The following is a 23,447-nucleotide window of genomic DNA, read 5'->3' on the forward strand; positions in this document are numbered from 1 at the left end:
TGTGATTTTGTGAACTCCCCACCAGCATCAGGTCTGGTGTTAATTTGGACCCCCTTCTTATGCGGACCAAGGAGGAAATAAAATGTGGCTCCAGCTCAGAACAGACAGTGTATATCACACTTTCCCAAACCATAACTGTGCGCAGCTCCATTCCACAACACTGAATTGCGAGGATTGAGATTTTTACAGCTGAGGTATCTTTTCAGACTGACTTTTACAAAGATTGTTGACAACTCTTTGCGGTCTGTGGAGTATTGTGGGGGTGTGGACACAGCCCCTTACATTCCTAAAGAGCAATTTGTGAATTTCTAAGACCAAAAAAAGCAACCTGGATGAGGTTAGCAGCATTCCTGGAATGTACGCTGCTACTGCTGTTTACAACAAAGGCTTCCTCCAAAACAAGTTTCTTTGTTATCAAGGTCATCCAAAAAGGAAAGACAGCAGAGTGTCTGAAGCTGCAGGTTCATTGTGCAAAATCATAGCTTGTGGAGCACCTTCTCCCCATCACCTCTAGCTCTCTTGACAACAATCGGAAACTCAAGGGACAGAACTGCTAGATCTCTCCGACTTTCTCAGTGAACACCCTTGCCATAAGCCGCAAAAGCAGTTTATTGAGGCATCGGTACAAAGCTTATGATTGTTCTTGCTGGAACTGATCTAAAAGGCAATACATTGATCATAGAATCATAGAGTTGGAAGGGGCCATACAGGCCATCTAGTCCAACCCCCTGCTCAACGCAGGATCAGCCCTAAGCATCCTAAAGCATCCAAGAAAAGTGTGTATCCAACCTTTGGTGGAGACCGCCAGTGAGGGGGAGCTCACCACCTCCTTAGGCAGCCTATTCCACTGCTGAACTACTCTGACTGTGAATTTTTTTCCCTGATATCTAGCCTATATCGTTGTACTTGTAGTTTAAACCCATTACTGCGCGTCCTCTCCTCTGCAGCCAACGGAAACAGCATCCTGCCCTCCTCCAAGTGACAACCTTTCAAATACTTAAAGAAGGCTATCGTGTCCCCTCTCAATATAACCCCAGAAACCCCACCCCCAACTAACAAAAGGAGGGCTTCCCCTGGTTCCCAAGAAAAGTGTGAGAACTAGTCTTGTGCCCGTGTGCACGACTTCATTTGTGCAAGGCTGACTCAAGGCCAGCCAGCCTCACTGATACTGCCCAAGCTCCCTTCTCCTGTTCCCTCCCTTCCCAAGAGAAAATTAGCAATTAGGTTACACAAATGAGCAAGCACTCAAAGCAATAAAAAGAATTAGAATAAGTTAACGTTCCCAGACCGGCTTCTCACTGGCAGATGACAATATGCGGAATGACAAGGGCCATTGACAAATGACAGTGCCAAATGATCATGACAGGAGGCTGGCAGCCAGGCCGATTTGAGAAAACCTGGGACCTCCGACCTTCTGATGAATGGAGCTTTGACTCTGGAAAGCTCATGCTCTGAGAATCTTGTTACTCTCTAAGGTGCAAGTGGACCTAGTTTAGCTGTTCTTACCTACAGGCAGCACATCTTTCATGCAGGTAACATTAACGTCAGACAGTTTTAGTTTTCTCCTTCTGCATCTACCTTCTGTGTGTGCTTTTTCACCTTGTACATACATTTTTTCCCTTTTAGTCCCATGCGTATTTTAGACTCAGAAGGTGCTTTTGGAAGATGCCCCTGGGACCTGTTTGTACTATTTGGCTGAATTTCCAATGAGCGAATACTTCACAAATGGGCTCATTCACTATTCAGAAAAGACTTTAAAACTCCCTTATGACAACAGCTCTAACGGGAGCAACAACACTCCACAACACTTAGACTTATGTTTTCCAATCATTTGGAATGGTGTCAAGACGCGGAATTTTCACTCATTGTTTCTGCATAACATAATCCTTCCATAGAGGGAAAGGGGCTTGGTTATCACAGCCAGGTAATTGCTAATGGCATTCATATGGGTTAAGGAAAGGAAAGCTCAGCACTCAATGATCTATGAATTAAGGATACCAAGCATGATTCCTAAGGCTGAGTGACAACAAGTCTCATTTTATTTATGGTTATTATTATATTATGCAGCTAATCTGTTCCACATACTATATTTCTGGTATGAGCTTGGAGGAGGAGCGTGTCTCATGGCTTAAGTGCCACTCAGAACACCCACTTGGGGTGGTAGTCCCGCCCCTGAGTGCCTCCTAGCAAAGTCTCCTGAGTCACTATAATAATGCACTAGATCAGGGGTAGTCAACCTGTGGTCCTCCAGATGTTCATGGACTACAATTCCCATGAGCCCCTGCCAGCAAATGTCCCTGCATTAGACCATTACTATAGCTCATCAGCACAAATATTCTGGCCACCTAGTGCCAATATACACGCCCCAAGATACGTTTCACTGGGCTTGATTTAAGTTTGTTGCTGGCAGGCTAGAAGAACTGACCCATGCAATCCATGCAGCCAAATATTGTTTAAGCTAGGTCTTTAACCACTATGCATGCAGCCTCAGCACCCCAGAAATAGGAATCCTTGAAGAGCATTGCACTAGCACATTACTGCTGCATGCACAACAGCACTGCATATGTAGTGGCCTGGTTGAAGTAAGGAGCTGAACATCTGCAAAGTCACACAGGAAAATTCTTCTTGCCTGCCAGTGTACAGGCCTTATTTCTCCATTTGCATTCCACTTCTTTCCTTCCCAGCTATTTCAGGGGAAAATGATATAAATAATATATATAATATATATTTCAGGGGTGCCAACAATACTTAGCAGAGAATTCCTTTGTGATTATGGCCAATCTTCCGCAAATTTCTTTGCCATCAACAAAAAACCAAACCAACAAAGAAAAAAACTGCAAATTTTGCAAATTTCCTCCATGTGAGCAGAATAATAACTGAGCAGGCACATAGCAAATGAGACAGGTTATCCACAAACAAAAAGCAAGACATTGCAAAACAAACAACTGAAAAGTTTTCAGCAGGAAACAGAGTAACTGTGCAGACCTTTAATGTTTTACAAACCTTACTTTCAAAAGCACAGTAAATCGCGGGGAACATACACATTACTATTATCTTCTTTCATTTACTTTGAGGGTAGAATTTGTAATAGTAAAAAAGTAGATAAATGTGCCCCTAACATTCTTACTAGTATAAAGCTTGGAAGAGAAAATGAATTCTTAGCCAAGTTACCTAACAGCTCCTGCTAATAAGATCGTTATAATGATTTCAGTGGGGGGGGGGGGGAATATCAGGGCATGGGAATTTAAAAAGAAAATAATGAGAGTTATGAAACAATACTCCCCCCCCCCCCAGCTGACTGATACAAATGAAACACAGTTTGCCATGAGGCTATTAGGCATCCATTTTGCTAAGACATCCCTGAAGTGTTGACAGGTTTTAAGATACTGAATGTGGCTGCTGGGAAAGCTGGCTTTGGACTAAACATCATTCCTGTCATTATTGTCATCCTTCCAGGGGTAACACTGGCTCAGGGATTCTCTGTTTGAAAATAGGTCAGGAAACCAGCCTGATAAACTGTACAATTCCAGTGTAGACAGGGGCCAATCACTGCCAGATGCCAGCATTATTCAATGTTCTTTGTGATGTACTGTTTAAGTAGCCTTGATCAGGGGTAGTCAACCTGTGGTCCTCAGATGTTCATGAACTACAATTCCCAGGAGCCCCTGCCAGCATTTGCTGGCAGGGGCTCGTGGGAATTGTAGTCCATGAACATCTGGAGGACCACAGGTTGACTACCCCTGGCCTTGATGATTGGGGAGCAGGAAGCCAGTTTGTGCTGTCTGGCAGCCACATTCCCGTTTTTACTATTACAGGCCCTGTGGGAAATTTATAAAGGAGCTGAATGCAAAGATCAGGTTACACATTGGGAGTCTTCTGGGTAATTACAATGACACCCTACATCATGCCTCTGAGGGAGGGGACAGGGACATCATAAGAGCCCTGTATTCTGGGGCTTTTCAGAAACAGTCCAATCCCACATCTATAGATGTCTTTACACCCAATCCAAATTGTTGTCTGGCTTAGTACTGCCATTTTTGGGTCCACTCCATATCTACAGTCAATGTCATCAACCATTTTCCTCACAGCATTGATGCATGGCTTTAAGCTGATTGGTTAATTAAAACCCTACAGGACATTATCAGCAGCATAATAAACAACTGCCCATTCCAGTCAAGGCAAGCAGCCGTTGTGTGATTGGAGGGGAACATTTCTCCCTCTCCATCAGAATAAGGGAGGAAAAGGCAGAGAGAAAGCCTTGGGCCAAACAGTACTCCTATTGTTTGTGTACCTGAGTAGAAGCTAGAATATTCATGTCCTAGGCTTGAGGGGGGGGGGCAGACAAATTCCTTTTTATTGTGCAATTCGGGAGATTTATTTCACGCAACAGTAATTCAGTTTTCCTGCCGGCAAAATATTTTTGCATATCCCGTAAAATGTATTAATGTATTATTTAAGCATATTATGATTCCGTGCTACTCAGTCAAGGGAAGCAATTTTATGTAGAAGATGCAGATGTGTAGTCAGAAATGTGATGGTTTGGGGACATGGAGACACCTGATGCATCTGTGTGGTGATGGTGAGAGATTAAAGCTGTTCGGATCCCTTCATCTCAAACCATCTGTCTCATTGGATAATATCCTGGGTTGGGTCCAGTGATGTCATGGGGTGATGTAACATTTATTTAGCATTATTAGCAGTACTTTCACATACCACTAGTTATCATATGGCATGAGTATGTAGTCGCAGCTATGAAGCTTTTGCAGACTAAATAAAAAAATAACTAGGTAATAAACATAAAATGTAGTGGAAATGTTAGCACTAGATTATTGCATTCTGTCTCTACTTTACGCGTGTAGATGTTACCATAAGCAGGCCTGCATAGAAGTCTTGTTATAAGGAATATGTAACTTGGCATACTATCAGCTACCCAGGGAGAAAAAAAATTATTTGTCATTATACTGTCCTAGGGAGGAACAGGGGTAGTCAACCTGTGGTCCTCCAGATGTCCATGGACTACAATTCCCAAGAGCCCCTGCCAGCAAACGCTGGCAGGGGCTCATGGGAATTGTGGCCCATGAACTTCTGGAGGACCACCGGTTTACTACCCCTGCCGTAAAACACAACGGTATTATGGCCTCCATCTACAACACTCTTTTATTAATAAGCCTACAAAAAATCAGTAGTCCAGAAATATTTTTACAAACCTGACTCATGGGAACTGTAGTCCATGAACATCTGGAGGACCACAGGTTGACTACCCCTGGTGTAACAGTTAAGAGCAGCGGCTTTTAATATGACAAGCTGGGCTTGATTCCTTGCTCCTCCACACACAGCCAGCTGGGACACCTTGGGTTCCATCATAGCCCTAATAGTGCTGTTCTAACTACATAGTCCTGTTAGAAGCTTAGGAGACACAGGAGAAGACTCTTTTGTGTGCATGGTTGCGTATGTGTTTCTGGGAGGGGGAGCAACCGGGGAGCAGGATGGGGAAGTGAGAAGGGAGGGGGAAGTGGGGTGAGAAGAGGTCTGCATGTGTGCGTTTGTGTGTGTGTATTTGTGAGAGGGAGGGGGGGAGGGGGATGGATCAAAGAGCTCCAGAGCAGGCATGTGTTCCACATACCTATGAGAGCTTGGATGTCACTACTTTTGTTATAAGTCGCTTTGAGTAAGCAGAAAGGCAAATGATAGTGGAAACCAATTATCTCAAGTGACAGTTTTTAAAAAAGGAATTGTTTACAATGCAAAAGGCATCTGAGTTCATTCGTTACTGGATGGTTCACTGATACTTCCCATATTCCTACCATCCATCATTGTCAAGTGGATATCGGGGAGTGCCATTCAGCTTTCTGAACTACAGTAGAAGCATTAATAGGCAGTGTGATTTAGGTTAGATCCAAACAGTGCTATTCTAAGCAGGTTCTCTCCTAGGACCATTGACTTCATTTAGAAGGGTGTGATGCTGCTTAGGACAGCACTGGCAGTTCATTGCATAAACTGTAGCCCCTTCTCAGCACCAACAGCATGTGCCGTAGAACAGGGGTAGTCAACCTGTGGTCCTCCAGATGCTCATGGACTACAATTCCAATGAGCCCCTGCCAGCAAACGCTGGCAGGGGCTCATGGGAATTGTAGTCCATGGACATCTGGGGGACCACAGGTTGACTGCCCCTTCCGTAGAACACAACAGTATTATGGCCTCCATCTACAGCACTCTTTTATTAATAAGCCTACAAAAAATCATTAGTCCAGAAATATTTTTACAAACCTGCCCCTGCACAAATAACTTAACCTAAAAGCTGGATCCTTAATTGGATGTGCACTGCCTGCTTGTCCTGATCTGGATTAGCTCAGGTGAGCCTGAACTCGTCAGATCTCAGAAGCTAAGCGGGGTTAGCCTGGTTAGTGTTTGGATGAGAGACCACTAAGCAATACCAGGTTTGCTAAGCAGAGGCAGGCAATGGTAAATTACTTCGGGACATCTATTGCCTTGAAAACCTTACGGGGTCACCAGAATTTGGCTGCGACTTGCTGGCCCCTTCCACCACCGGAGACTTCATGCCTAGATAGTCACAGTCCTCCACATTCCAATTTGCAATTGGCCTAGAGGAAGTTTTTTACTTGCCACAGGCTTTCCGTAGGCTATTTGCAAAACTGATCTAGAGAGTTTGTTAGGTGAACAGCACTGGGGGGGGGGGGGGGTTAAGGAAGAGTTGGGTGATGAAAATGATTTTGTATGTGTGTTTGTGTGTGGGAAATATGTGGCCAAGAAGTGAAGGAGTACACAGAGATGACAGGATAATGGATCTGGTAAAGCTTTGCCAAAGATCTACCCATTCTTAGCCTTCCTTGTTTTTCTCATATCTGTGCATGGTAGAAATGCATGCACACAAGTGCATATATGTAGTTTATCGCAACCAAGACAAAGCAAGTCTAAAGACCAAGGCGAATGGCAATGTAAGAAAGGAAAGGAACAGAGAGAACAAGGGAGAAATGGAAGCAAACAAATTGTTGTTGTGTTTGGACAGAGGCCAGTTTCTTTGATAGACCCTGTAATACCTTTCACATATAATACTGAAAAAACCCAAGAATGATAAAAATAAATACATTTCACATCCTACCCCTGGATATAAATGATGCCTGGAAAGTCAATTCAATTCCCATAGAACCTTTATTCCTGTCAGTCATAGATCCTGTTCCAAACACACTGAAGCAAGTAAGCACAGAAGCCATACTGAAAAAAAAGCATACCGACTGCTGGATATTGTAAAACTTTCCAGGAGGGAGGGGTGGCCCTTTGAGCCTATCCAGAAATTTCAACTGGCACAAAACACTGCAGCCTATTTTTTTTTCAGAGGTGGGCAGAAAGAACACATGACCCCAGGTCTTCAACAACTTCACCAGTTGTCAATATGACTTCCAAACTCAGTTCAAAGGTGTACCCAAAACAAAACAGTCCGGGCCCAGAGAACTTGCAGTACCATTCCTATCTTTAGGTGTGCCACTGAGACTTTGGGATTATCAGAGGCACATGCAGAATGGTCCATCTCAGGTTTTGGATACCATGTAGAAAGCAAAGAGATATTAAAAAAAACAACAACATTGCAACAGTGGAGCAGTTCAGTTTCTCTCATTTTAAGGACTGCCAAATGCCAAGCCTCCAGGAATTTAGTGTGGAATTACCTGCCACCGTGCTACTCTATCCCCTTGCCTCAGCTAAAGGGCATCAGTCTCCACAGATCTTCTTTGGTTTTTATTTTCTAATTCCTCTTCCTCTTCAAGCTTCTCACCCTCCCATGAATTTCTGGAAGGAAAGACAGCCCTTTCCCCATTAGAAGACTTGCAAACTGGCCCAGAAATATTTACTCTCAACATCTACATCTCCTGGCTAATCAATTATTATCTGTCCTTTTCTTCCCCATTCTTTAGAAATGTACATATCAGAGATACTGCCGACTTCTGCCAGCATATCTTGAGTACATTTTAGTACTCTGCTTACCTTCCCCCTTTAGGTAACTGACTCTCTAGGGAACCTGGATTGATGGGACAGTATTAATAAGGAAGGGAATTGTGGCTTTTAAAAGCCTCCCCCCCCCCCCCACTCCTTGGGCTGTTCTGTTGTTATCGAGAGAGACTTCAGCAGAACTGGGCTCCATAATAGCCTACCCATCACATTTCAACCTTCTTTCTGAGCTCCTATCAAATGTCACAGCACTATTTAAGCAAGTGGATATCAATATAGGGGGAAAGTCTATACTACTAATTTGGCAGTGTAATGGGCTCTCTAAGGAAGTAGTGAGCTCTCCCTCACTGGTGGTCTTTTAGCAGCGGCTGGACAGATACTTATCATTGGTGCTTTAGGCTGATCCTGCACTGAGCCGGGGATAGAATTAGATAGACTGTGTTGCCCCTTCCAACTCAGTATTTTAGAGTCAGAGAATCTCTGGACTTTGGCAGAACCAAACTTTGAACTGGATGAAAAAAGGGGGTTAAGATTTTGCAATGAGATGGATGGAAATTCAAATTCAAATATAGAGCATAATCCAGAGCAAATTATAGGCATGTACATTCTAAGAATTCCAGTGTGACTTAAAGATGTCTAACTTCGCCTGGATTGCAATGACTCTAAAGCACATGTAGCAATCTGCTTAAATATTATGACTCAGTGGTCCAGAGAGAAATAAACAAGAGCTGTACAACATTTATCTGATCATGGTGACTCCCTGGCCATCTGATATGTCTTCCCAAATAACTCCAAGAAGTGGTTCACCTGCCATGACTCTTATTGACCGTTTACGCACTGGGAACTTTGCTGCCCCAGCTCTCATGCAGGAGCACAGATAAGGGCGGATGACACGCACCGGGCCAAATGCTCCCCCGTGTGGGTGCAGGAAGAGGTGGGGCAACCTGCCACAGCTAAAACTCCAGCCTGCAGCCTGGCATGAAACCTCCAGTGCATAAACAGTCATTGTGAGGGGAAGGTTTGTGATTTCTCTCTCAATAATAGCATGAACTAACAGGCTGATGCAAAAACTTAGTTCTCTTTTCCTCGAGGAATGCTACACATGCTTTGTGGGGCTTGTGCCTGTGGAGTGATCTCCAACTAAGAACACACCAGGGAACTCTGCACATGAAGCCCCAGTGAGGTTTGGACATAGCCATATTCGACCAATCAGGTTGCCACTCTTTCTCTGATTTAGAAGACCTCATTGAGCACTAGTGCAAGGGCACACACACACACACACTTTTACAAGCAGTGCATAGCCTACACCAGCCTAAGCAGGGTCAGCCCTGGTTAGTATTTGTTCGGGAGACCACCAAGAAAGCCCAGGGCAGCTTATAAGGCAAGCAAAGACAAATCACCTCTGAACATCTCTTGTCTTGAAAACCCCATGGGGTCACTATGAGTCAGCTGTGACTTGACCAAAAAAGAATTAACATGATTTTGCTTCTTCTTCTCTCTTTTTTTGAGGTTTGTTCTGAAACGTGCATGTGACTTTTCAACAGAGGAAATGTGTGCAGCATCTGGTAACTGAAAACTCCATTTTTGCAGACACAAATAGTAAAACAGGCGGGAAAAGGAATATTGCTTTTCAGTCACAAACATGTAGAAACTAGAACTGAATTCACAGAGAGCTAGTGGTTCACATATACATGATTATTCCTTGAGGACTGCAAGCCAGCTGTTTATTTGCATGTGAATTGGAACCTTCCCAGATCTAACACAATGGAGAGAACATTCATATGAGTTCATTGCATGCGTGCACACGCATATACACGCACACACACACAAACACAGAGGTAGGCTGTGGATTTTACCTTTTGAATGCCTGCTTGGGATTCCTGCACATTATTCTCGGAGCCATTGCTTCGGTTAATCATCTGCCATAGTTTGGAATACATGTTGTTCTTCTCAAAAGGATTCATCCCTTTGACCCGCACATGCTCATAGACTGCAGAATCCAAAACAGTGCCATAAGGAATATCGGTCTGCCTGGAGAGATCCTGGAGAGACCTTAAGTGTTGGAGGAGATATAAGAAGCGCATGAGACATGGATTCCATATCTTCAATCTACCAGCAAGCAAAGGGCAGCATGGATGATGACAGCTGTCAAGTCAATTTTAAAAATCATTTATTTTGCTTTATTTTATTCTTAGACATCAAAGATGGGCTAAGAGAATTGCCTTGGCAGAAGGGAAACTAGGGAGCCGAGGACAGAAAGAGAATGGATTCTTTAAACAAGCGACCTCTACAAGGGTAGTATTAGGCATTTTCTTTTAAAGAGCAAAACAGTAACTGTGGGAAAGGGGGAAGCTTTTTTAAGGAAGTAAAAGTTCACTGATCCACCTTCCACCAAGACTGCTCAAACATGCCAGCAAACAGAAAAGCAAAAAAGAAAAGAAAAAAGTCTAACTGTATTTCAGTTTTACAGGAAGAAAGGTTGTAAGAGTAGTGGTCAGTAAAAAGTGGAAATGTTGCACACAGAAATGCCTCTGATCTTGTTTACTGGGAATATCTGCTAAGTGTTCTGATTAGAAAAAGCCCCCATTATGTGATGGTCTCTCTTTTCACTCTTGCTGCTTCCACCTTGTGTAAAATAGACACCAACTATTAAACTAAAACTAGAAGAAGAGTTCATTTTTATATGCCTCTTCTCTCTACCAGGAATTGAAGCAGCTTACAATTGCTTTCCCTTTCCTCTCCCCACAACAGATACCCTGTGAGATAGGTAAGGCTGATATAACTGCTTGGTCAGAATAACTCTATCTGTGCTGTGGCAAGCCCAAGGCTACCCTGCTGGCTGTATGTGGAGGAGTGGGGAATCAAACCCGGCTTGTCAGATTAGAAGCCTCTGCTCTTAGCCACTACACTAATCTGACTCTTGTGAAATCAATGTGATAAGAATCACCTAATGCCAACAATGCAGTGTTAAATACTGAAATGTGAACAAGGGCTCAGCAATAAGGGATAAAGTCATCTCTTGATGAGTTTGTTTTACACTGTTGTAACAAGGAAGATGTTGCCACTGAGGTGGGATGAAAAAGGAAGATGGTTATTGAAGGAAGCGACTTGTGGAGGCAGGTACCTACCCAGGACAATAATAGAAGCATCTGCAATAAGTATTTGAATAACAGGTCGAAGAAACATTGTACCTGGGGATTTCAACATTACAGTAAGCAGAGATCAGAACTCTATGGTTTCCAGGGCTAGGCGTTATTGAGATATGCAGCTGAAATAGCTCACCTGTATTTTAATGAAATAAGGGCACATAGCAAATAAGGGTGCAAACAGGCTCTCCATATCATTTTAGGAAGGCTTAATCTTAACGAACTGGGATTTCTGGACTTTTTGTTGGCTTAATAGTTTCCCAGCTTCTTCATCTTATTTTTTTAGTATGTTGACAATACACCATCTAATATTCACTCTTTTATAGATTTATGCAAGTTCAAAATATTAATATATGGGGCTTCTGAAATATTACCAGCTCCAAATCAATTTTCTGATGATTCCTGAAAGTCTGCAGATTCCCCCCACCCTCTATTGACACATTCTTGTGGGCCACTTAACTGTGACTATTTTTCTTAATGACATTCATTAGACTTTCTGAAGGACTACTGCAATCTAACACCTAGGACCCATTAAATTTTGCTGGCACAAATTAGCTTTACATAAGTGCACAAATCTAACTGATGACACTTAAGGGCAGATATGAGGGCTAGAAGTGTGCAGTTTTTAAAATGTTATCACTGCACCATCAAATGTCCCTGTGTACATCTGAACATGTAAACATTAATATACAAATTTATTAATTTTATAGCCCAGCCTTCCTCCCAAGACTCAAGTTGAGTTATCAGGGGTAGTCAAACTGCAGCCCTCCAGATGTCTATGGACTACAATTCTCATGAGCCCCTGCCAGCATTTGCAAATGCTGGCAGGGTCTCATGGGAATTGTAGTCCATGGACATCTGGAGGGCCACAATTTGACTACCTCTGGGTTACATTAAATCCACACAAAATCCAACCCTAAAACAGCATTAATCCCAAAAAACTGATGATGTTCAAAGATCCTCAGCAAGTTTTGATCCAATCATCTTAATCATTTGGGGGACACAGTGGAAAAGACAGTTCTGTAGATGGTTCTAGACCATCTAGGGCTTTGAAGGCTGGCATTGAAACCCTGAACTCAATCTGGTCTCCAATCTGAAGCCAATGCAGCTGGGTGAACACTGGTGTCATGTGTGTCCTCCACTGGGTCCCAATGAGGAACCATGTTAGATTCTGAACCAGTTTGTGTCTCAAGGGAAGCCCTGCGTAGAGTGAGTTGCAGAGGTTTAGAGGTGACTATTGTATAGATCACCCTGGCTAGGTCTGGTGCAGAGGTAGGAAGCAAGCTGTCATGCCTAGTGCAGGTGGGAAAATGCCAGGTGAGCAATGATAATGATCTGGACCTCAGCTGAAAGGGAAACATCCAGAATCATGATGGAAGATGCTTCTTGATGGAAGACACTATCATTAGTTGAGCCCCATCGAGAGCCAGGAGGTATGTCAACCGACTCTCTGCCTACCGACCCAGCCCGAGGACCTCCATCTTCACTCCGCTTGAGCCAGTCTACCAAGGCCTCCAGGCATCTGGCCAGATAGTCCGGTGGTGTTGACAGATGGTTGTTCATTAACAGGAAGATTACAACTATATGAAGCATAAACTCAGCTCTACAATAAGCTGGAAATCAGTGTTTAATATTTAAAAAATAATTTTTGTCCTGAGTCTTGCAGTCTCGTTGGGCGTGAAGGTGGTACTAGACTCAAATCTTGCTCTTCTGCTGCAGGCCAATTTAGCAATGGGTCAAAATGAATTCTTCAGTACAACTCTTGTAGCAATAGCATAATAACACTGCCCCAAGACATCACAGAGAAAGGCGGTCTATAAATCAAAGGAATAAATAAACACCACTGTAATTTAATTATCAAAGGCTAGTGGTGTATAACCCATAATTATTGGTATCTTGCTAAGAAAACACAATTTATGCTTCATAGAAGAGCTAGGGCTGGTTTGTGTTCTTTCCTTACTTTCTTTAAGTCAGATTCAAAAGGGTAGCTGTGTTGATCTGAAGTAGCACAATAAAATCAGAGTCCAGTAACACCTTTAAGACCAACAAAGGTTTATTCAGGGCATGAGCTTTGAGTGCAAGCACACTTCCTCAGACTATGATCTCCTTACATGACAGGGACATGATATTCCCTGTCGTGTAAGGAGATCATAGTCTGACGAAGAGTGCTTGCGCTCAAAAGCTCACACCCTGAATAAATCTTTGTTGGTCTTATAGGTGCTACTGGAATCTGATTTTCTTTATTTCAATACACTGCAAAAGAGATAATAAAAAAGAAAGTATCCTTATTGTAAAATTTACCATTGTCCATTGGGATGTTCATTTCTTATGAGAAAGGATGAAGCCAACACAAATATGGACAAATCCATTCATAATAGGCTTTCCAGTAATTATGGATGGAGGTCCTGCAATATGAACAACCCATGCAAATTATGAGCAGGTGGCAATCACAGGGGGGCTCTCCAACACTAGAGGCAGGTTTTTCACACCTGCATAACTCAACTATGATAGATTATGAACACCTTTGGACAATAGCCAGCTTTCAGATCTTCAGAAATAAAAACGTGCATCCCATTATAGGATGGCATACCATTAATCTAACAAGAACTACAGGAATTAAAATACCAAAGTATTTGAGCCATAATGAACATAGCACTGATGTAATGAGTTAGCCCTGAGCCATTTCACTAACAGGAAAAATTGGGCAATATATCTCTCAATATAGCAACATAGAGTCATTTGACCACTGTCCTTTGACACTCATCTGCCTGATTGGTGTGTGCATCAGGGAAGATATCAAGGCCCATTTTTCATCAAGTAACCTGATCTTGTCAGATCTCATAAGCTAAGTAAGATTGGCCCTGGTTAGTATTCGGATGAGAGACCACCATGAAAGTTCAGGATCACAAAGCAGGGGGAGGCAACAGCAAACCTCCTCTTAATGTCTCATGAGTGGAAAACACCGCATAAATCTGTGGAGAGTTGATGGCACTTCCCAGTTCTTCCTACTGATTTTCTCATCTTTCCAAATCCATTGATTTTTAGGAATACCAGAATTGCTTTGCTGTATGGTTGTGACCTATCTAGTTTAGTATTCTATCTCCCACGATGCCCAGACTGATAGTTTGGGTCATGGGCAGGACATGTCGAGTTGCTTGGTTTTCTGCCTCCAGTCATTTGACTTCTTGTTACTATCATTGATGCACTGATGTATTTTTTATCTTTGTTCAATGACCTTTTTTACATTCTCCCCTTTTAAAATAGCTGCTGCTTTGATAGGGATCAGATTCAGAATTCAGGAAGCAGAGGTCACATGATTCTCTTAGATCCATCAGTGACTTTTGACACTGTGAGGCACTGATTTATTACACTGCTTGGAGAAGAAGTTCGGAATTACATGCAATGTATTCTTCTGATGGCTCAGTATTTCTTGTTTAATAGGACACAATTTCCAGTGGAAATGCAGAATGGCTTCTGAACTACAGTGGGGCAATCTTCATCCTTCCGGGGCCCTGCAGAAAAGTCCAGGACTGGGCCCCATAATTGCCATCTAGCTACCAGGGCCTCAATTTATGTGAGGCAGGCTGGAGCTGCTGTTAAAAACTGATGGCCAAAGTCTCAGATGGGGCAGACACAAACGATGGTGTGAGGCTGTTATCCTTCCCCCCCCCCATTGTAGGAGGGGCAAGACTGTGGGAAGTCGGCTCCCTACAGCATTGGGCCCAGGGACACTGACCCAATGTTTGTTGACTAAGACTGGCCCTGAATTGTGATCTATAACAGGGGTAGTCAACCTGTGGTCCTCCAGAGGTTCATGGACTACAATTCCCATCAGCCCCTGCCAGCAAATGCTGGCAGGGGCTCATGGGAATTGTAGTCCATGAACCTCTGGAGGACCACAGGTTGACTACCCCTGATCTATAACACTGACATTAAGTCATTAAACAAGATCACTCAGAATTTGGGAGTCATCCACATCCTGAAGATAACAGTTCTACACTTTGCTTGGTAAGTCCCCAAATGTAGTTATGTCTCAAACCAGAACCTGGATAAATGCACAGGTGGATGGGGGAGCAGAAATGGAAGAAAGAGGTCATGCTAGTCAGTACATTGGAATATTCTTTAGAGAATGGCCAGAAATTCTTTGTACAAAACCTTGAGGTGCTTTAGACATGATAGTTGCTTTTGGATACATAAGCACATGTCATGACAATGAAGGTTTTTAAAAATATGTTTAAAAATGTTTCATTTCTTCTAAATTCAGACCATCTGGCCATGCCAGTTACACTTCCAGTTAGCTTCTGGCTGGTTTACTATATCACGTTCTACACAGATTGTCCTCAAAGACCATTTAAAAGCTTCAGCTGGTGTAAAACACCAATTCCCTGTTGACCTATGGAATAGGCTGAGTTGAACATGTAACATCAATCCTGAATCAATTGCACTGGCTCTTATTTTGCCGCTGGGTTCAAGTCAATCACTTTAAAGGAGCACACACACCTGAAGGGACCACCTCTCCCAGGACAGGGTGTGCTTACTCTGATTGGCCCGACAATCTATCTGGACCATCACATGCAGTCCAGCTGACCTTGTTTGGAAAACAGTCTCTTAAATTCATCTGTCCCTCAATTCTGGAAAAGGCATTTCAGCACACAGTGCTTCTACTGTAGAGTGCTCTGGTTTTAAGAGGGATGTTTTCTGCTTGAGCAAGCTATTTTATTATTTGGGACTGCACTGGATGTTGGATAGTGGGATAGTGGCTGAGGTTTTGCCCCTCTAACAATAAACACATGGGAACAGACAGCCAGATGAGAGGCAAGATGTCCATGATTAGAATTGGCAGATGTTCCCTGTGTGTGACAGAAAAATACTGATTTCATTACTCAAGACAGTAGCTGAAACACCATGTAAAAGCAAACATGCCCTTTCTCTGAAAATGAATCACACACTGTTGCTATTCACTCAAGTCAATGTCCCATTCTTGTTCTAAAAAACTCCAAGATCAGCAAGGAACAAAATATATTTTCTGTGCACATCCCAAGTATATTTCATCAAGTATTTAAAAGGGTGGCCATATAGAGGATGGAGCAGAGTTGTTTTCTCTTGCCCCAGAGGGACGGACCAGAATGAATGGGATGAAATTAATTCAAAAGAAATTCCATCTAAACACCAGGAAGAAGTTCCTGACAGTGAGAGCAGTTTCTCAGTGGAACAGGCTTCCTCAGGAGGTGGTGGATTCTCCATCTTTGGAAATTTTTAAACAGAGGTTGGATAGCCATCTGATGGAGAGGCTGATTCTGTGAAGGCTCAAGGGGGTGGCAGGTTACAGTGAATGAGCAATAGGGATGTGAGTGTCCTGCATAGTGCAGGGGGTTGGACTAGATGACCCATGAGGTTCCTTCCAACTCGATTATTCTATGATTTCAGTTTGTTATTTAGGCAGCACTAGGACTGGGGAGATCAGTGATCAAAAGCTTTCTAGGTAACCTTGGACTAGCAACTCTTTCTCTCTCAGCCTGACCTTCCAGGTTGTTGTTAGGATGTATTAAGAAACGAGTGCTTGTTGGCCTCCTTGGAAGAAAGGTGAGGTCAAAGTATCCCCTGTGCCCACTGAAGTCCCTTAGTTGCCACCTATTAGCTGTTCACATTCCTAACATTGCCCACCTGGCATCTCACTTCCAATGCTTTGGTTTCATTAGTGGCCTTCATCCTGTGGAATGAGGTCCCTCGAGGGAGAGTGGTCAATCCTTAGGTGGTTTTAGAAAGTGCTGTACAGTTGTTGTTCTTTAATGCTTATGATGCTGCCTTATACTGAATCAGTTCTTCAAGCAGCAGGAGCACACCGAGATAATGGCAAAAAACTGTTTGTGTATTCATAAAGATATACAATATACAATAATGTACAAATCAAAAACTCTAAGTCTTGTTTATTGTCCAGTCCTTGGAAGCTAAAGGATAAACTCTCTAGAATGCATGCTGAACAAGGTTCCAGTACAGCACAGCCTGTTTCATGACTTTCTTCAGTTGCGTTAACATGCAGCTCTCAGTGGCATCGGGCTCACAATGGCTTGCCTCTCACCTTTAAATTAAGAGACTACAGAAGATATTTTTCTGGTACCTACTAATCCTCCATGGCATGAGGATACTGAATCAGCCCATTGGCCCAAGAAGGTCAGTATTGACTACTCTTTCATATCACTTCATATCATCTCACTCCCTGATCCTAGTCCAATACTTTAACCACTAGGCCAGAATAGCTTGAGCTTGCAGGGAGGTGTCAATAAGATGTTTGGTGTATTTGGTGGTTTTTCATTTGGAATTTCTAAGCTGGTCTGGAAAGGCAGGATATTCATATTTTAATTTCTCAATACATGCAAGAGATGTCTAGTCAGATTTACCATGGCATAAGTTTCAATGAACTAGAGTCCATTTCATTACACATATGAAGCACCACAATAAATCTGCTAGCTTTTAATGTGCTATCAAGCTCATTCCTTGAGTTTGCTGCAATAACTAACCATGGTTGTGCCTCTGGAACATGTCATTCATTGCAAGCCTGTTGCATCAGTCTACAAAGTCCAATGTGACACTATTTACCAGGAACTGAATCTAATTTCTAGGCCAGGGGCATCTGGTGTCCAGCCTGACAACACTGGTCTCTCCTGTCAATGGTTGGCTTTGGTCATTGGAAGAAAAAAATAACCAAGTAACACCCAAGGTGAGAATTTTCAGCACTGTTTTATTGTCTCAGGGCCACTGGGTCACCAGCAGCCCGAGGTTGTTTCAGTTAGCCTGTGGCTTGTGTGTCTGGGGCAGCCTTATGAAACTTGCCTTCCCCACATAGTTATCAAACTCCTGGACAGTTGTGCACAACTGCATGCAGGTAAGATGGGATTAACACATCAGTTTGTCAAAGCTTTGACATGACGGGATGAAGGCTGCTGTAAAAACCTGAGAAATTACAGTTCCCAATTTTCACATTGCCACTGTTTCTCTTAATATGTTTCGGAGTCTTCTGATGGAATTCTACAGCATCCGGGGTCATATCTTGTAATGCCCTGTAATTGCAAAGATACTTGCTGTGCCCATTACGGGAATGGGATAGGAAGGAGCAGTTCCTAACTCCCCAGTCTGTAATGAAAACACCTTGCAAATTTTAATCAGTGGCTCACAGGACTCCGTGTGGCTATATAACTCCCTACCACCAGAGCCAACACCGCTATTTCCCTGCATGTACTGTTAGTATAAATGATGGCCACAACAGATGGTGTGGAACAGGCTGTTGAGAAAAAGCAATGGGGGGGGGGGGAAAGGAGCATTCCCCTTGCACATCTTAAGGCTGTAGATGTTATTCCTTCCATCTCTCAAAAGGCAAGCAAAAATCATGCTGGAAACGACTGCATTCTCCATCATTTTGATTCGAAATCAAGAATGGAACAGGATCCAGGGGTAGTCAAACTGTGGCCCTCCAGATGCCCATGTACTACAACTCCCATGAGCCCCTGCCAGCATTTGCTGGCAGGGGCTCATGGGAATTGTAGTCCATGGACATCTGGAGAGCTGCAGTTGGACTACCCCTGGATAAGCAGAGCATGCAAAAGTAGGACTGCGATAGGAAAGTGGAGAAACTCTCTCGGTGGCATATCTGTGTACCTTTTGAGCTGTGGGCACATTGTTCTGCAAAAAAACAAATCTGAAACCTTCGATAGCCCAAGACAGGCAAAAGCAAATGGAAACCCTGATGTTTAAATTCTTATTGAGATGTTCATTGCCTTGCTATAAACTAACTGAGCAGAATACAGAAAACAACGCACCAAATTCTGCCAAGTCAAAGGTATCCAAAAAGAGCCTGCTGGAAGGATTTATAGCAGGGGTAGTCAAACTGCGGCCCTCCAGATGTCCATGGACTACAATTCCCAGGAGCCCCTGCCAGCGTTCGCTGGCAGGGGCTCTTGGGAATTGTAGTCCATGGACATCTGGAGGGCCGCAGTTTGACTACCCCTGATTTATAGGACAGAAAACATAGCCTGAGCAGGTTTGGATCCTGTTTGCCTAAAATGAGTATTAACCAGTTCTTGTAAATTCAGTTGCTCTCCAGAAGGAGAGCAATGCTATACGCTCAAATTAGTTATATATCAGTTTGGAGATTATGACTTCCCCAAATAATCTGTGGACTGAAGATTGGAGTCCCCCCCCCCCAGCCCCATTACCAACCAGGTTCCCTAGGGGTCCTTGCCACACTCAGTATTCCAGACCCCTATTGTGGAAGATCAGGACCAAAGCTTGACCCTGAACACCCTTAACTATTTACAGCTTCTACCACTGACTTATTAACTCTTCGTTCCCTAAATTCATGTATCCTTCTGAGGCATTTTACATGCTGCCGAGGGAGAAGATTTTATTTGGAAAGGCAACAGATTCCTCTGCTCCATCTCCACTACCTCCCATATAAACTCCTAGCAATGTTCCAGCCAGTTATGAGTTTTGAGGAAAGCCTTCCGGGATGCAGATTCACTAATGAGCAACAAGTTCAATTAAGTAGTTTACCAGATTCAAAGATGCAGAATCAATTAAGATTCAGTGCCTTGGGGGGCTTCAAAGATGCAGAATCAACAAAGTTCCAAGCTATCTTGAAACATCAAGGCCGACTACATGAAAACTGTTTCAGCCATATATTTTCTGGACAGAAACTCCTGACAATCTGTGATGGGGGAAAGAGTCATTCCTTGGCTCAGGAAATGAATATGGAGGAAGGAGTGGTTTGGCTAGCTACTCTGTAAAATTTGGGTTTCCTGCCTCAAGTTTTAAAAGGCCACATTGAAGACAATTTCTCCAGAGAAAATCGGAGTATGCCGCTTTGGTTTTGGAAGAGTGTAGGCATTACCTCAACTGTTTTGGTGCCAGGCAAGGTAATGCACAAAAGAATTGAGAATATAAAAAGGTATCAGGCTTGTTCCAATTACACATCCATCTCCTTGATGCTGGCTGTCCGGGGGAGATGCACAACTCATTCATTAGCATATACTTTGTGACAGGTGGGCCGGTTCCTGATGTCAAAAGAAACTTTGGACTGAAGACAGCCAATTAATCAAGACTGGCTATTCAGATTTTCTGTACCTGACTGGGCTTTTCATCACACAAGGGGAGGGGGCGTGGCTATTAATCAGTGTTACATCCATGGTATGAACATGCCTTAAGAAAATAAGGACTCAGATGTGGAATCCTAATGCAAATGGGTCAAAGGTATCAACCAATTGATGATGCTGTCATGGTTACACATAATGGCAAACCATAATTTGTTTCTTATGTGGACCAATCTTGAAGGCGCTTCAAGAACACTCATGTGAACCCTCCTCCCTTTCTTTCACCCCACAGCATAGCAAGGTAAATGGTTGTTTCTTTCACTTTTGCAGCAGGCCATAGCTTCATAGCTTGCCATTACATTTTATCTCTCCAAGTAAGGCTGGGGCTTAACCTGAAAACTGCAGTTTCAGACAGTGAAGACTGCTATAAGGACCTTCTGAATCCAAAGCAGATACAGCACCACTGAGCCGTTAACTCCTCCTCTATTTGTTCATACGTCCGGCAGAAAACTATGGCTTCCTATCACATCTGAAGCATGTTGGTCCCAGAGCCCAGTAGCATGTTAGAGACCAACAAGATTTCCAGGGTGCAAGCCTTTGCAAAAGTTTGGTGGTAGAAAGATGGGAAGTTCTGTCAACTCACAGCTGACTTAGGGTGACCCCTTAGGGTTTTCAAGGCAAGAGGTGGCTTGTGTTGGAACGTGCAAAATCTGTAGTGTGCCTGATTCATGAGAATATGAAGAATATCTTGCAGGGGGCAATGGAGGAGATGTGCCTTTAGCATAGTTAGATTAGGAACTTCCTGATACTCTTCAATCTCCTTCTATATCCTGATCAGCTCATTTGGAGACTTCCTGATCCCTTGAGCATATGCCCAGCCTGCCTCCAGAACAGACAGAATTAACAGAACCGAGCAGTTAGACAGGACTCTCTTCTTTTTCTATACAAGGTAGTTTACCTTCAACTAGTATTTTTTAGCAGCCTGGAGCTCTGCAAAACTTTACCAAGACTTCCCCATCGCCTGCCTCTGGGCACTGAGCCTTGATGTTCTCCCATCCAAAGGGTGAACCCCTGTTTAGCTTCTGAGATCTGACAAGATCAGGCTAGCCTGGGACATTGAAGTCAAGGCCTCACAATCTTATGCCCTCAAAATCTTGTTGGCCTTTGGGATTCAAATCTAGCTCTTGAAAACCAACATGGCTACCCACTGAAATGATGCCTGCGTCACTTTCCACACTCAAAGCAGAATGCTTCCTGAGCTGCCTAGTGAAAAATCTGTGCTTGGCACCACAGCAGTTAATGCTGCCCATAGAATCTGGCTGCCAGGTTTTACAAACCCCTATATTTATTATTTTAAAAAACCCAACAACATGCATTGAGAAAGAACAACTAATTTTGGCCTGACAGCATGCAATTCTTCAACAGTCCTTCGGCCAGAATCGTAATGTGTTGATTAGCTACCAGTTACATAGAACCCTAAAAATATATTTATGACGCTGTGCACGCGGTAGAAACAAACAACCCCAACCTACCCACTTAGTATGAGGGTGCTTTCAGTGCTGTCCTGGTGCACGTACTGCTGTCTGCCAGGCAGCAATTAGTCATTTAATAATGAGGGCAAACATCTGATTGCTTATTCTGAAGCACTGATTTATGACCGTAATTCAGATAAAGCTTCGCCTGTGTGGTTCTTCCCCCCCCCCCTGCAGTTCCAAGGATTAATTCTGAAGCAAGGAGACGAGAAGGGGCCCAGGAAGACAAGTGATCTGGCGCCCTGCGATGACAGCCATGTCAGAAAGTAATAACACTGCTAGCTGGGTGGTTTATAGGTCTGGATGGAACAGGTCTAGATGCCTTGAGAAAAAGTGCACACAGCAAGCTGAGAAAGGAATGGGATTCTGTCTTTGGCTGAATATAAGTGCTATCGGAAAAGGGTCAATGACCCTTTCATTTGCGACTCTCTAAACAGCCTGGCTGGCTTATACGAAAGTGTTTATGGGGTGTTCTCCATTTGATTTCAAAATGGGGGCCAGACCGCAACAGGGGAAGGATACTGAGCAATCTGATGTCTGCGCAATAACATAGATTTGTTGAGTAAGTATCAAGGCCCATTGAAACAACAGGCTCCAGAAAGTGGGGGCAGATGGAAGGGAAGCCAGCCAGTGGACTTGCAGAGGCAGGTGGCTGTAGGGCAAACTCCATGCTGGCCAAGGCTTGGCTGCGAGGTGGGAGTCTATGCCTTTGGTCCTCCAGAGCCTTGGCTCGGCTGCATTACGCAGACAGGCTACCAGGTATCAAGGCCTGTCCAGACAGTAGGCCCCCTGGACAAAATGGCTTCTTGGGAGGGTGGACTCTGGGGCATCACCACCAGTCTGCTACCAAAACGTGCCAAGTTGGAGGGATCACCCCCCCCCCCTTGCCAAGTGCCCAGGAGGCCCCAGCTTACATGCAAAGACTTGCTGAAAGGTCCTGGATCGATATGGAGGCAGCAGCTCCAGGGGGCACCCAATATCAGCTATGAAGTCAGCCTCCTTCAGGTGGTGGCCGCTGTCAGGACGCACCCTCCCATGGGCCACCCTGCAAAAGCAGGTTGTACAAGAAGAGCATGACTTTCTGTCAGCGTGGGGTGTTTCCCACCAACAGTAAAAAGGCAGTTCAGGTTGGTCACCAGTTGCCAGGCAGATCCCTCAGATGGCCTTTTTCCTATTGGTGGACCCCCGGGGCCAATCACCTCCAGTTTTAAACAGTGTGTAATTGAAGTCGCAAATTGGGAATTATTTAGGGGGGGGATTTACGTGGGTCTGTGTTGGTCTGAAGTAGCACAATAAAATTTGAGTCCAGTAGCACCTTTAAGACCAATTCAAGGCATAAGCATTTGCATGCATGCACACCTCCTCATACGATGGACTTTGAGGAAGTGTGCATGCATACGAAAGCTCACGGCTTGAATCAATCTTTATAGTCTGAAAAGTGCTATTGGACTCAAATTTTGTTTGGGAGATTTGTTTTCGATGGCATCATGTCAGGAACTAATGTTTAACGCCATTACTCATGGCTGCGGAACAAAGAGATGACACCTTATATTTTTACATCTTATTAAATTATATTGAAGCTTTGAAGATTGAAGTTCCCTGGCATCCCCAGTCAAGTGGTCCTAGGGAGCAAAACTCACTGTAGAAGACAATAATGCTAGGACATGTTGAAGGCGGCAGGAAAAGAGGAAGACCCACCATGAGATGGATTGATTTAATAAAGG

General features: G+C 43.7%; 1 protein-coding gene across 8 annotated transcripts in view; it reads right to left on the reverse strand.

Annotated features, from left to right (window-relative positions):
* GRID2 (glutamate ionotropic receptor delta type subunit 2) overlaps positions 1 to 23,447 on the reverse strand; it is an 857,916-nt gene that overhangs the window by 115,766 nt on the left and 718,703 nt on the right. For all 8 annotated transcript variants that reach the window (XR_013224929.1, XM_077300873.1, XM_077300872.1 and 5 more), the window contains one exon: positions 9,819 to 10,014. Coding sequence is in view for 7 of the 8 variants with exons in the window: in XM_077300873.1 (XP_077156988.1) it covers positions 9,819 to 10,014 (196 nt within the window). In the remaining variant the exon portion in view is untranslated. The remainder of the gene's footprint in view (positions 1 to 9,818; positions 10,015 to 23,447) is intronic.

Source organism: Paroedura picta, chromosome 10 (assembly GCF_049243985.1).
Source record: "Paroedura picta isolate Pp20150507F chromosome 10, Ppicta_v3.0, whole genome shotgun sequence".
Lineage (NCBI taxonomy): Eukaryota > Metazoa > Chordata > Lepidosauria > Squamata > Gekkonidae > Paroedura > Paroedura picta.